The sequence below is a fragment of the Rhodnius prolixus genome, unplaced genomic scaffold (genome assembly GCF_049639745.1).
Source record: "Rhodnius prolixus isolate KJV_2025 unplaced genomic scaffold, Rpr scaffold_1, whole genome shotgun sequence".
In the NCBI taxonomy this organism is placed as follows: domain Eukaryota; kingdom Metazoa; phylum Arthropoda; class Insecta; order Hemiptera; family Reduviidae; genus Rhodnius; species Rhodnius prolixus.
In genome coordinates this window covers 2,523,188-2,538,523 of record NW_027411581.1, presented here as the reverse complement: position 1 = coordinate 2,538,523, position 15,336 = coordinate 2,523,188, and the positions used below count along the sequence as shown (strand labels likewise).

Below are 15,336 nucleotides of genomic sequence, written 5' to 3'. Positions count from 1 at the left end.
TTCATTTATTTCTATCACTAAACACGTTCCTTTTTTTCCTTATTTTCTTGTAATCAAGTAATATTAAAAGTATTGCTAAAATTACAAATTTAAAAAAGAAATTTCTACCGTAAGAATCGTTCACGTATATTAAAAAAAGTAAAAAAAAATTCACCTTGCAATATACAGAAAACGTAATTTACACTTATAAATCTGTTGTTTATTCTGGTTTAGATTTTAATTTAGATTTTTCAAAATATTCAATGTTCTGTATGATGCTTAATGAACAATTGTATAGCAAACCTATTAAATTCTTAATTACATACAATATTACAATTAATATTAGTAGATATAGAGCAATAACGTCCAACATGAAATATTGGTACCAGTGTAGATCTAGAACTGCTGGCCGTAAGTGTGGAGCTCCTCTATGTCTGATCACATACTCTATCCAGTAGAGAACATGCTCTAACGTATCTATCGGTTGATCTTTCAAAATGGCCGATCTTTTCTTAATATTTTCTTTGTATCTGAAAAAGTGTGTACAATGAAGTCGAGAGAGTATGATTGCAACTAATTACAGAGGTAATTTCCGTACATAGCTTTTTATAAAAAGAGATGAATGTTTTATTAAAAAATAAATTGGAAGCCAAATTTTCTATGCAGTAGAATAGATCTGCTAGATCTTGCAGAGACAACCATTTCCAGTTATCTGAAAAAGTATTATAATATGCTAAGAGTGAGGCCGTGCGTATAATAGTAATCACAGTCTTGGAAAAAATATTTAAGGTTTTATTCCAAAATCATCTGAAGATGGTTGAGCCACATGAAGAAATGTGGAAGAATAGAAATATCGATAGATGACATAATAAGGTTATTGTTCATGATCAAGATGATCTCGAATCTATAATAAGGAAATAAAATTAAGGATACCAGATTAGGAGGCGAGGTGTTAAATAGCTTTTAGAGATTTATTCAGTAGTTGGAAGAAATGTGATGTTAGGGACAGTCAAACATGAAGTCAAGTATGGAGAGGATAAAGTACGATAATGGAAGAAAAACAAAAACATTGAGAAGAGAAAGTAGAAGAAACCATGTAGATGATATTCAGGAAGTTGATAATTGGTCCAGAATCAAAAAAAGAAGAAAGGGGAGATCTTGTATCCTTTGGTTGTCGCAGAAAAAAATTAGAAGAGTTTGTTGGTCGGTGACTGGAGCCGCAAAAATAAATAAATAAAATGAAAAAAGGAAGCAGGAATTCAAAGGAAGTCCAATCTTACATCGAATTATTGAGCACCGTGTTTATAGCCATCAGGAAATTTTCCGCGGTTATGTCTTCTGGTTCCAGTGTGTAACCAATCCCAACCTTTTCCAATAGTTTTGCATTCAGTTTCTGGTCAGCAAATAATGGGATTGCGAACATTGGAACGCTATGGTAGATTCCTTCCATGACACCACCAATACCACCATGTGTGATGAATAGTTTACAGTTAGGATGTGCTGAAAGTTTAAATATTCAAAGTTGGATTAGTAAAGATTTAAATGGTAATCTTATGCAATTTGAAGTACTGTCGTTAGTAAAGTAAAAAAAAAAAAAGTAATACCTGAAGCACGTACTTCACAAATATAATATTCCCAATATATATTTAGTTATCATTGTAGGGACCTCCCAGTTATTAATCTGGGTATCTCAGAAAGGTTTAAAAATTGTTCAAGTTCGGTCTCTGCCTCATGGTTAACCATCCGGATAAGGGAACCATCCTTAGAACTTTTGAGGGGAATATTTTACGCTAGACAGCAGTTGTCACTGAATTTCGGCTCTTAAGCCTAAGTTAATGTAATTACTTTAATTTAAGAAATTCACCTAATACTGACGGTTGAGGGAACCATTGTCTGACCAGAATGTTCGGTTTAGTACAGTTTATGAATGGATTCGTTGCTTCAATTTTCATCATTACTTTCTGTTTTAGCCCACCAAGAACTGAAATAATTGATTGTTGCGATTTATTATCCAACACAGAGAATTCTGTGACCGAACCAAAACTGAAATAGATAACACCATCTTTTGGGTTGTCCATGAACTCTTGTAGATCCTGTCCAAGATAACATGAATTATTTAAATGAATTATGTGTTTATGACAAAAGCAAAAAAAATTATCTATTAATTAACTTACTTTGGGAAGTTGTTTGGTTTCTATAGCAACATGCATACCACCAAATTCTAGAATATTTTTGGAAAAAGGAACAGGATAGCCTGCGGCAATACTATTGGAGTATACAAGCGTTAAAGATGTATTACTGAGCATCTCCGTTAATGGTGGCAGACTTTCAGATCCTGGATATTTGAAGTGTTCCCTCATGAAGGTTTCCTAGAGCAAGGTTAAAAAAAATTAGAAGTGTTTGTTGGTCGGTGACTGGAGCCGCAAAAATAAATAAATAAAATAAAATGAATGTTTAAAAAACATCTACATAAAATTCCGAATCGAATGACACCTCATTCATGAAAATCGGTTCACGCGTTTAGGCGCTACGTTGTTTACAAAAAAGGTAACAAGAAGAAGAAGAAGAACAACAACAACAACAACAACAACAAGAACAAGAACATTTTTTGAAAAAGCCGTTTTTGCTCATTTTTGGCAACTTTTTTCTCGAAACCTATTAGATCTGGGTTGTTGCAAAAAAATTACAGCTATAAAGGAGGGTTTGCCCTATAATTTAAAGAAAATTTGGGAATTTTATCTTTTATAGAAAAAGAGAAAAAAATTGTCAAATTTGGGTGTTTTTCAACGTTACGCTTTTTCGTGCAGTTTTTGATGATCAACCCTTATACAACTGTCCTACCGGACAGTTTTAATCATTCTCTTTCTCTTCAATCAATATTAGATTTTCTTTTAAGGAAGTCAGCTTTTAAGGCTACTATAAAGAAGTTAGTTCCTTAAGGATTCTAATATAAAGATGACAGTATCTTAAAAGCTAGGAGCAGTTCTTCAAGTAATGAAAGGTAATTCTTGTGATTAAAAATTCCAAATTATTTAAAGAAATCTGTTATGAACACTCAAACAACTCTCTCTTACTAAAGTAGGTGAAAGTAAAGTAATCGCCAATTTTTTCAGGCGGGGCTTAACGTCCAACTACCATTAGGTGTCTTGGACGGAGGCGACTAGCGAACATACTCTACTGTAAATTTCTTTTATTAACCATTAAATAAAATCCAAGACCTAAGACCGGGAATCGAACCCAGTACCACAATACATATTAGCTTCGCTGGTCTAACTTTCTCTTACTACCTCATAAGGATTTCCAAAACTTCGATATTTGACTTTTAAAAAAATGGCACAATAAAGTAGTGCCTAACAACCCCTCTCCCTTAGTAGTGCCCGAACTTGAGTTTTTTGGGAAAATGTATCAAATAAAATTTATGGATCTACTTGTATCCTATTTATTAAAGAAAAAAAGAAAAGTCAGAAAGGACTCAGTCGGAAAATTTACACATTTTCCATTTAGTTGAAAATATAAACTTACTTGTATCCTCAGATAACATAGATGGATGAGGATCAACTCCCAATAATACTGAAATGTGTTCATAGCTCGCTGAAGAAAACTCATCCTGTCTGTATAATGTAAGTTCCATAAGGGTACAAAGGAAGTGGGTAGATGGTTTCCGGTTAGGTAAACAGCTTCTGGCCTCACAAATGTTGATACAAAATTAATCACTGGTGCATTGTATTTATGTCCGAACGCTACGAGCGCTTCTTGTTTGAACCATACTTCCGCTATGATTAGATCGTATTTAGTGCTGTTGTCTGCTATAAGCGCCTTCATTTCTTTTTGATGGAACATGCACTTCATCCAATCGACACTCATCATCCATATACCGATTAGTCGATACCACAGTCCGTGTGATTGAACTAGATTTCGTGCGAAACCTGGAAATACAATTTTTTTATTGCTCGAACTTTAGAATCTAAATATCTGGAGTTATATTATAAATATTATTTTTCAATGTACTCACACCATGAGAAATAGGGTAGGTGGCCCCATATTGCTTATCATATGGCTAAATGGTCTACAACTGGAAAGGGGCAGCAGCACGCAAAATGTATACACGGAAGTGCGCTCCTAGAACGCCTTTTCTAGTTTTCTGGCAAACTTCTAGCATGAGAGGGGGACTTGAAAATGAAGCACGATCAGCCAATCAATTTGTTTAGAAACTAGCTCTCAAGCAGCCCTGAATGTTTAGTTGTAGGGTTCTGAGAATTCAGAGGCGTCACTCTTCTTTCAGCTACTTGCAAGGCCCTGGAAACTGGTTATCATTTTTTTTTTGTTTCCGCCCTGACTAAATTTCGCGTCTCACTTTTGCTTCTCTCAGGGTACCAGTTAGACTACCTAACCAATTCTCTGAATTACATCAAAGACCATGGAGAACATCTCTTAACTTACCAAGTAATTCCTTCTGGAGATTCGGAAAGACTATGTCAGTTAAATTCTGCACTTGCCGCGCCTGTGGAAACGGACTGAGCATTGTGATATTGTGGCCTCGTTCAACCAGACCTCGAATTATGGGCATATAGTTGTTAGTGTGACTGTACCATGGCATGGGTAGAACCACTAGGATGTTGGCTGTATCAATCCAGCTAACTGCAAACCCGAGGAACAGCAACGACACCCATAGAGTCATCTAAAAAATGGTAATGTAGAGAAATCAGCGCCTGAAATTCCACTGTTAGCTGCAATTACGTAATCCTAACACTTGCTGATTTGCTATTCAGTCAATCATCTACCACAAACTTGCTAAAACTTAAGTACGACATATCGCCTTCAATAAATTTCTAGCATTGACAACTATTATCAAAAAGAGTAATTTTTAACATAAATCGCGTTTTAAAAGGCAGATAAATATTATCGGAGTTAATGATACAATATTTGTTATTGGTCAAATGGGTCATAAGTTTAAAAATGATTCAGTGGTAAACAATTTAGAATATTCATTACACTCTGGTTCAAAATAAAACAAAATTGGAGGGAACACGTGATAAAACAAAAGGTTTTGACTCTAAAATGATTGGTTTGTAAGTGATAAGTCAAAGTAGGACACTCAATTTTTGAACCACACATTTTGCTTCTAATGTCCAAAACACTTTGTAATTTTAATTGCAATTTTTGGTACTGTAACCGCTTTTGAAGCTAACCATTTTTCGCCCAAATCCGCCATCTTGAAATCTTGACTTTTTTTTATTGTTTTGAAGTTTTCCTCAATTTTTCCCGAAAAGTATTGTACCTTAACCGTTTTTCTTTAAAGTTTTCGTGCTGCGTAGTCACTTTGTACTCCTATTATTTTTATTTGTAACGTTTGCCAGGATAAAAGGGTTTCTATGTGGATGTGAATGGATTCACAGAGAATTACAACTTGAAGCACCCTTCTTAATGTATCACTTTTGAAAAAAATTACACTTCGGACCTCAAAATGGATAATTCTGGTGAAAATTCAATTTTCAAACATATGGCAAGATCACAATGCTTCCTCTTAAATGAAAAAGTAGAAATTTCGGGTTTCATTCTTAAAAAAATAAATCAAGAAATGGGCAAAGATAAAAGGTTGGTAATCCTAGATTTATCAAGTGAGCTTTTCGAATCAAAAATAAGCAAAATTTGAAAATTATTAATGTATGTATTGATATTTACAAACTTTTTATTGTTATTTCTTCATATTTTACAATTCCTAAATGTCTATTGCTTGTTTATTGTGAAACGAGCAAAAATTGATCTAAATCAATCTCGTTTAGACTTCAAATTGGATCCTTTACCTCTAAAAATTGTACATCTCAAACAACGCCATAACAGAGTTAAAACAGTCTTAATTACATATATCATTATAACTAATATTAACAGATACAGAGCAATCACATCCAACATGAGATATTGGTACCAGTGGAGATCTAGAACAGCTGGCCGTAAGTGTGGAGCGCCTCTATGTCTGATCACATACTCTATCCAGTAGAGCACGTTGTCTAATGGATCTATCGGGGTGTCCTTCATGATGGCTGATTTTCTGTTTATATTTTCTTTGTATCTAGGAAAAAAAAAATGATTAAGTTGTTTGCAGATGTACTCTTTGAATCCAAAAAACTTGGATTGTCTCTCAAAGAGTTTACTGGCCTCCCTCAGCAAGCGGTGAGGTGCAATTTGAGACCAAAAGAATATTGTGTAGCAAATCAAACTTACGATTGATTATTGAGCAGTTTGTTTATCGCTATCTGAAGTGTTTCCTCCGTCACATCTTCCGGTTGTATGGTATAGCCAACTCCAGCGCTTTCCAACATTTTTGCATTCATCTTCTGATCAACGTACAGTGGTATGGACAGCATTGGCACCTTGTGGTATATTCCTTCCATTGAACCGTGTAAGCCACTATGGGTAATGAACAGTTTACAGTTTGGATGAGCTAAAATAAAGAAATGACTAATATTAATTTTTTTTCTGAGAGGAAGGAAGCCCTCCAATAACTAAATGGATAAATAAAAAATTGGAATTTTTTTTACCTAATATAGAAGGTTGTGGAAACCACTGCCTGACCAGAATGTTTGGTTTAGTAGAGTTTATGAATGGGTTAGTGGCTTCCAGTTTCATAAGTACTTTCTGTTTCAGTCCACCAAGAACGGAAATCAAAGATCGTTGAAGTCTTTCTGATTTCATAGATAATTCTATGTAGGAACCAAAACTGAAATAAATAACTCCATCTTTTGCATTGTCCATGAATTCTTGGAGATCCTATTTTTACGGCAAATTTTTGATTTATTATTATTATTATTTATTCTACGTAAATAACATATTACGAGGGTCGTTTGAAAAGTCCGTGCAAAAATAAAAACTACTTAATATTTTGGGGTAAACCTTTTTTATTTTTCAACATATGCTCCTTTTAGGCTTATACACTTCGTCCAACGCTGCTCTAGTTTGTTGATCCCTTCCGAATAATAGGATTTGTCCAAGTCTGAAAAATAGCCATTCGTTTCTGAAATCACCTCCTCGTTTGAATAAAATCTTTTTCCCGCCAGCCATTTCTTCATATTGGGGAACAAATAGTAGTCCAAGGGAGCCAAGTCTGGAGAATAGGGGGGATGTGAAACGAGTTGGAACCCTATTTCCATTAATTTTGCGACCACAACTGCTGAGGTGTGAGCTGATGCGTTGTCGTGATGGAAAAGGACTTTTTTGTGGGCCAATCGTGGGCGTTTTTCTTGCAGCTCGGTTTTCAAACGGTCCAATAACGATGAATAATATGCAACTGTAATAGTTTTACCCTTTTCCAGATAGTCGATGAGGATTATTCCTTGCGAATCCCAAAAGACAGTCGCCATAATCTTACCAGCCGAAGGAACGGTCTTCGCCTTTTTTGGCGCAGATTCCCCCTTGGTAACCCATTGTTTAGATTGTTCTTTGGTCTCAGGAGTGTAGTGATGTATCCATGTTTCATCCACAGTGACGAAACGACGCTTAAAGTCCTGCGGATTCTTCTGGAACAGCTGCAAACCGTCCTTGCAACACTTCACACGATTTCGTTTTTGGTCAAGCGTGAACAATCGCGGCACCCATCTTGCGGATAGCTTTGTCATGTCCAAATGTTGATGCAAAATATATCATGTACCCGTTCATTCGAGATGCCCACAGCACTAGCAATCTCACGCACCTTCACTCTTCTGTCATCCATCACCATATCATGGATTTTATCAATGATTTCTGGAGTAGTAACCTCAACAGGGCGTCCAGAACGTTCAGCGTCACTTGTGCCCATATGGCCACTCCGAAAAGTTTGAAACCACTTATAAACTGTTCTAATCGAAGGTGCAGTCACCATAATGTTTATCAAGCTTCTCTTTAGTCTCCTGAGGCATTTTGCCTTTCATAAAGTTGTGTTTAATCAACACACGAAATTCTTTTTCGTCCATTTTTTGAAAATCACTCGACTTCCTCGATTCAAACGAATGCCAAACACAAAGAAATAAACCGATCTGGCTGAAACTTGGTGTGTGTTCTTCCAAGAGATGCTACTAACTAAACATAACCTCGATACGCGCCAGTAGTGCTATCTCTCTGACTTTGCACGGACTTTTCAAACGACCCTCGTATTGTAAGAATTTGTTGATTGTAATAGAACTTACATCGGGCAACTTTTTGGTCTCTTTAGAGATGCTTAATCCACCAAATTCCACGATGTTTTTCAAAAATGGTGTCGAATAGCCTACAGCAATGGTATTGTACTCCATTAGCGTCAGTGATGTGTTTCTGAGCATATCTGCCAATGTTGGCATATTCTCTGATCCTGGGTACTTGAAGTGTGCCTTCATCAGTGATTCCTGTTACAGAAACTGAATATATTTCATTTTTTAATCAACGTACTGGAAGAAGTACTGTCGCTCAGTAAAAAAAATTTGCCGCTCATTGTTTTAAGTGTATAACGGGAAGATAGCAGAGTTTTTAGAGGTATTGGACGGCACTTCTCCTGAGACTGGGCAATCGGAGAGCTTTTTGGCAGTTTTCCATTTTAGATACTTGACGATTTCTGTTAAGACACGGTGACAAAGTTCTAAAGTTCTGGGGAATATAATCCGACCAATTATGGCCTTCGATTTTTTTGAACTGGATCACTTACTCGGGCCAAAATGCAACATACAACTCCATACCACTAGCCTTGGCTGGTCAAGGCAAATGTTCTACCTCTGCGAGGTCCTGCCGGAAACTGGTTAAGGGAGGCCTTTCCAAGACTAGTCTGAGAAACTATTACGCTGATTTATTTTAGCTTTATGTCTTTTTAAAGGAAAATATTTCGACAGGGTCAGAAAACTTACATTTTCTTTTTTCCTAATTCCTGTGACGTAACAAACATCCCTCACAACCCTCTTAAATTCATAGTATGTACCTTTTTTGGTATATTTACAATCCTGGAGCTTGCGCAAAAAAGTGAGTTTTCTTACACTAACTTTATCTTTTTTTTGGCAGCAATTCGACAGTGATGACATTGCCATAATTATCACTATCATAAAGTGTTGCTCTCAAAGTGAAGTAAATACTTTCATGACAAAGTTCTGGCATATCCTGTAGATCGACAACTATGTGAATGCATGGTTTGCAACAGTAACTTGGTTCGTTTGTTACTGAGTTCATTTCATTATAATTGACGTCTTTAAAATAATTATAATTTCATTATAATGACGGGCTGATAAAAGCACTTAAGTAAATTGTGATGCTGCTGTTTACGAGCTTAAGGACTTAAAAAATCAAGTGTATTTTGCAGAAGTTTTTTTTTTCTATGCCTTCTTCAAGTTTACCGTTCGGCTTCTCATTTAACATCTGCACATGTAATTTCTATCTCTGATTCTAACTGTTTCACCTAACTGGCCGACAGAACAAGGTAGAGCTATATGCAGTCACAGCGCACAGCCTCTTGATGAAAAATCTACATACAATCATAGATTGAAACATCTGCTCAGAATCACTATGGTAGGTGAAGTGGACCAATACATGAAACCCCGTTTCACCTCCTTGGGAAAAGCCAAAAAAGGAGTCTGGAGCAAATGTGTGCTGCATTCTATACTAACTGTAGGATGGGCGGCCACGTTTCCAGATTAGAAATCATCTAACTTAAACACATAAAAATAATCTGAAATGTTTACTCACCTGCGCCCTTAGATAAAAAAGATGGCCAACCACCACTTCCCAGTAATATTGCAACATATTCACCGCTCTCTCAGTAAAGCTCATGTGATCTGAGAACGAAAATACTTGCATAGGTACATAGGAAATAGGTAACTGATTTCCAGAGAGATGTGCAGATAATGGTAATAGAAATCTGGATGCAAGATTTATGACCGGCGCATTGTACTTATGTCCGAACGCTACGAACGGTTCCTGTAGGAAGCCAGTTTCTACAATTACTAGATCGAACTTGGAGCTGGTATCTGCTATGAGTGCCTTCATAAGATCATGGTTCAGCGTAACCTTCATCCAATTTATGCCCTTAATAAATAGACCAAAAAGTCGAAACCATACTCTATCGTCATTGATTAAATCTTCTGGAAGAGCTTCTGCAATAAAATAAATAAATAGTTTAAAATAATCAGCAATTTTATCAAAGTAGTTGATTAGATAGAGCTTTCTGCTTAAAGTTCTAGTTTTCTTTGGAGCAGTAAACTTGCACAGTAAGCAGGATTTCTACATGCTAATGTTTAAGACAAGGAATTCAAAAATGCATCATTTTGACGAAATATCTATTATAGTGATAATAAATAAATAAGTGCATGTATGTGATACATTATTAAAACGGAATCATGAATTATTTCCTTTTACAGAACTTGTGGAGACGCCAGATTCATAAAATGTTTTCAAGATAGACTCGCAGAATGAAGGTACGTTTGTAAATATTATCTAGTCGCAGGGATATAAGTGATCCAAGCTCCCTGAGGAGACTACAGCTACTACAACTTAGTCTTGAGAAACGACTAATTAAATCCAAGATACTGGTCTTCCGGGTCGGGCAAAGCCGCAACCTTATATCTTCCACTCACTTATTATTCCATCTCGGTGCCCGGGTTAGCGCGGATATGAGTGTTGAGCAATCTGTCTAGAGCCGCTACCGCTCCGCCTTGCTCTCCTCCACTTCTTCGCCGCCAAAGGCAAAGCCTATTTCACAATTAGCTCTCTCTCTCTCTCTGTTTCTCCTGCTGTTTCCAAGCTTACAGTTAGTCTTCAGATGAGAGAGGCGGTTTGCTTTCTAATTGCCGCCTTCCATTTCCAACCCTCATCGCCAGTCGCTCTACATTATATCCACCTAAACCCATAACCCGACATTCAGACACGACAAATTTCAACCACGAGACAAGCACCACCACAAAACAGTGATTTCATAAAGCTTTGTACTGTCGCTAATTCACTTTACCTTAGGTCTTGACTAACCCTCTTCAACTACAGAAGAAAACAAGGGCGTATTAATAAGTTTCTACTCAAAGTGGCTTTTTCGCCCGCAACAGTAAGAATTCCTCCCGTTTTATAAAAGTTGTTTCTAATCAAATGATACTTTGTCAGAAGAAATTTAAACTGCTCCTTTAATATCAGTTTTGAAGCTATAAAAGTCAAAATGAAAGTATTGATTTCTTACTTCTATTAACCTAATCTCCTTAACAAAAACTTACAGTTTTAAAAGTTCAGTATAAGGGTTGTTTAAACGCCAAAAGGTACACAAATCAGCTAGTACCCAACTTTAGAATCTATTACATGTCACAGACCCTTGAGCTGGTCTTTTATCACCCATAAATATTTTTCTGTTAGAATAATAAAAGATGTATCTCATCATCATAGTTAGTATTAAAAAGGCACTACATTTTAACTCTATTCCAAATTATTCTTCTGATTTAACTTTATTCTGAATAATCATCACATCACTCGCACGTAAAGGAAGAAAAAGGGTAAGTTATAGTTGGTCTGTTTCTGCCCTGATATGAATAACAATTTTAACAAAATTTCAGTCTTGAATTCGGCCTATGTGGGCAAAAATTACATAGTTAATAACAAATAAATAATACTTGTAATTATAATTCATTCATTTTAAACCTTAATTTAATGTAGCCGTTTAATTGAGTAGATGTAACCAACTAAAAATATGCATATCTATTTTATATTACATACATATAACATTGTGGGGAGAACACCTAGATTAACAATGTAATTGAAGAAAACTACATATTAACAAACTAGATTAATTGTTAATTACATTTTTATTATTAATGCTTAACTGCTGCATAAAGTTAAGTACCAATCAGTTTAATTGATCAATGAACTTAAACCGACGATTTTTACTTCCTTCTGCTGCGCTAAAATCAGATGTCAAAAAGAAAAACTAGGAAAGTTGGTATGCACGTGGGTGTATATGCATTTTTAATTTTTAACCTCAAAACAATTATATTTTCCATTCACATTTTCTTTTTTTGAAACCTGCGCTAGTTTAGCAGGAATAGCTTAATACCTCTTATTACAATCTAAATTAAATGGGCGTTACTCATTACTGAACAAATATTTTATGCATGATAATGGCCAGCATAAGGGTCTATGACATCTAATAAATTCTAAAAAATATGATACTAGAAGTATGAATGAAATGTTGGGTACTTGCTGATTTGTGTACCTTTTGGCGTTTAATCAACTGTTATACTGAACTTTTAAAATTGTAAGTTTTTTTGTTAAGGAGATTTTAGTATCTTTTGGATAGATTTTTCTTTTTGATCCTTGGTTGGAACAAATTTATACATCCAATGATTTCTTTTAAGTATACGGGTATCGGGAATAATTAGTTGGAAGATCTAGGCTGAAAAAAAAAAAAAATCAAATCCAAGTCAGAAAACCGAATAACTTATCAAATCTGCGCTTGAAATTTCAGTGACCTCATTGGATACAATTCTTCCTGGAATTTCCTTCCAAAAGGAAGGAAACTTCCTTGTGACTCTTCGTTGTATACAAGTTTCGAAGGATAATTAGTATTAATAAAAATAGACAACGGATTTGGACGAATAAATTGTAACTGACAAGATAATATCAGTATTTGATTACAATTATACCCAAACAAATATAAGCACAATGGTAATGAATAGGCAGACAGATTGGCAAAGAAAAGGCCCTTATTACTACCTTAATCCTTTCTAGGCGACTTGTCTACTATCTGTAAGGCCATTAGGTAGCGGTTTGATGAACATATCCTCCCATTCTGGAAAGATACACATCACTAGAGGACCAAAATTATCCATGTATAATTTGTATGTCCTCAGCAGAAGTTTACCGACAGAGTAGTGCCTCTTCGTTAACAAAAAGTGAGACCATTAATTTTTGTAAAATATTGGTTAACTATACGACAAGAGTGGTGAATTGGCTAGCTAAGACTCTGACAATTGCTTTCAACTTAGGTCAAATATGGTATTGCTTCATTGATAGAAATGAACTGTACTAGAATGGACTATATTCTGTAGCTAGTTTAATTCTGGCAGTAGCTTTGGATAATTGCGCTTCTCAGAATACTTCTTGTTTAAGATTTCCCTGAAGTCTCACTTAACCATACAAATTACTCCAAAGGACAATTACTCATAGGAAACTAGTCTCCTGGCAGAAAATTTTAAATTAACTTACTAAATAATTCTTCCTTAAGATTTGGAAAGACAATATCCGTTAAATTCGGTAATGGTGGCTTTTGAGGAAACGGACTGAACATGGTGACATTGTGACCGCGGGCAGCCAGACCTCGGAATATGGGCATATAGTTGTTTGTATGACTATACGATGGCCAAGGTAGTACTACCAGGATGTTGGCTGTATCTATCCTTGGTACTGCACAACCTAGGAACAGCACCGTCGGCCACAAATTCATCTGAAATACAGACAAATGGATTAAGCCTCTAGAAGTTTTTCTACAATTACTAATTACATAGTACAATTCGTCAACTACAACTATTATTTCCAAAGAGTTAATGTAAAATGGAAGTAAATTTTTCAGATACTTTACTGCTCTATAGTGTTGGGTGGTCGTTGCCGGGACTAATCTGGCAACTGTTTCCAAAATCTATTCATGATACCGCCAAACTTCCTTGATAAAGTTCAGAGGTTCCACGATTCAAAATTATATCTCTCTTATAATTTGAGAGTAAAATATAAAACGTGACCAAACAGAGAATTACTGCCAGAAGCATGTGAGAGTTAAAATGAAATTAGCTAAAATTGAAACAATTGCAGTAGCAGTTTTCTGGTCTAATTTACACGACGTCGGATAATGAAACTAAAGTAGGTAGTAAAAGTAAACTACCACCTATTTTTTTCTTGGCGGACTTAATTATTAATTACTTATATTAACTATTAAATAAAAATCAAGGCTTATACTAGGAATAGATCACAGTACCGCAAAACACCTCAGCTTTAAGTGCCTTATTTCTACCGCTCGGCTATCTTTGCGCCTGATAGTAAACTCTGCAAAGTAGGCGCTAAAAATAGGCTAAAAATACTTTTTGTAAATATGTTTTGGTGTTTAAAACTTATATTTCCGATGTTAACTCAATAAAGAAAATGTGACGCAAATTCCAGAACTTCCTCTCATCAAAGCGAAGAAAAAGTGATTATCGGTAAGCAATAATGAGACTAACAGAATTGTCTTTAATATTTTGATAATAAATATTTAGTACTTACATTTAAAAAAATGTTAATGAAACAGGTTTGCAAATAACTACTGTTGGAACAAGCTTCAAATGAGGAAAAAACCTGGCTGGTCGGTTGATCTACTATATGTCAACTGCAGATGCTGTTAAGTCGGCCTAGTTTAGTGGGGAGAATTGAATTCTTAGCGATTTGAGTGGTGTTTCCCAACGTGGGGCCCCACGCCCCCTAGGGGGGCAATTCGAAAATGGACTCGACAGAAAGATTTTCTGATTCAAAATAAATTAATTTCCCATCATGGATGATGCAGCCAATGTTAGTGGATTTGTCTGATATATCAAATATGCAGTATGAAGAAGAACTCGCAGAATTGCAAAATGATGAGTCAGTTAAAACTTTATTTAACATAAAAGGAGCGATGGCATGGCTTTGTGAGGAAACAGAAATCAAATACCCAAATTCAACCAAATGTGCAAGAAAACTATTGCTACCGTATCCATCTTCATTTTTAGCCGAATGTGGATTTAGTGCTGTAAATGATTTACTGGTAAAAAAAAAAAAAAAAAGAAATCGGCTGGATATAACACAACGTGGAGACTTGAGACTGAAGCTAACCAAATTGGAACCTAATATAAAATCTCTGTGCAGCAACCATCAAGCGCAAGGATCTCACTAAATTAAAATAATTAAGTAATATAGAAAAATCTGTATTTAACTGTAATTTTACTGACTGGGTTTTGTTACCAATTTCATAGTGATTTCTTCCTAGGACCTATCATTTATGTTTCTTAAGTGAACAAATCAGTTTTTTAATGTTAAAAATTATGTAGGTCACATAGGGGGGCATAAAAATTTTAGAAAGGTTAAGGTGGGGCATGGCACAAAAAAGGTTGGGAAACACTTCAATTAAATTGATTCCTAACACCCATTAATTACGAAATAAATTCTCTAAATAGAAGCATTTGGCACTAGCTTTAATAACATTAACACACTTTATTACTGTACTTAATTTAGAACAGAAGTTTTTAACTACCAAGTTTTTCCCTATGAATAACACAATGCACAAGAATCATTTCTGGATTTGCATCTTTTATCAGTTTTAAGCAGCCATTTTTCTTGCCCATCATATTGGGAGCACCATCTGCATCATAAATAAGCAAAATTTGAAAATTATTA

The 15,336-nt window shown here is 35.4% G+C and overlaps 2 protein-coding genes across 5 annotated transcripts; both read right to left on the bottom strand.

Moving 5' to 3' along the window:
* Nucleotides 1–4: 4 nt before the first annotated feature.
* LOC141448588 (UDP-glucosyltransferase 2-like) lies at nucleotides 5–5,134 on the bottom strand. Of its 2 annotated transcripts, none has more exons than XM_074117074.1 (6): nucleotides 4,420–5,134; nucleotides 3,502–3,905; nucleotides 2,154–2,348; nucleotides 1,844–2,072; nucleotides 1,260–1,479; nucleotides 5–509 (listed from the first exon to the last, which is right to left on the bottom strand). In XM_074117074.1, exons 1-6 carry the CDS (start codon nucleotides 4,655–4,657, stop codon nucleotides 200–202), a joined length of 1,596 nt encoding a protein of 531 aa, XP_073973175.1. In that variant the 5' UTR covers nucleotides 4,658–5,134; the 3' UTR covers nucleotides 5–199. The 2 variants fall into 2 exon arrangements, with proteins under 2 accessions (XP_073973175.1, XP_073973236.1); XM_074117135.1 differs by lacking the exon at nucleotides 4,420–5,134 and adding an exon at nucleotides 3,992–4,373.
* A 493-nt stretch (nucleotides 5,135–5,627) lies between these two features.
* LOC141448788 (UDP-glycosyltransferase UGT4-like) lies at nucleotides 5,628–15,333 on the bottom strand. 3 transcript variants are annotated; one of them, XM_074117476.1, is made up of 7 exons: nucleotides 15,194–15,333; nucleotides 13,147–13,384; nucleotides 9,655–10,061; nucleotides 8,139–8,333; nucleotides 6,519–6,747; nucleotides 6,202–6,421; nucleotides 5,628–6,049 (listed from the first exon to the last, which is right to left on the bottom strand). In XM_074117476.1, the coding sequence occupies exons 2-7, from the start codon at nucleotides 13,382–13,384 to the stop codon at nucleotides 5,749–5,751; spliced, it is 1,590 nt and encodes a 529-aa protein (XP_073973577.1). In that variant the 5' UTR covers nucleotides 15,194–15,333; the 3' UTR covers nucleotides 5,628–5,748. The 3 variants fall into 3 exon arrangements, with proteins under 3 accessions (XP_073973577.1, XP_073973669.1, XP_073973756.1); XM_074117568.1 differs by lacking the exon at nucleotides 15,194–15,333 and adding an exon at nucleotides 14,194–15,172; XM_074117655.1 differs by lacking the exon at nucleotides 8,139–8,333.
* Nucleotides 15,334–15,336: the final 3 nt, after the last annotated feature.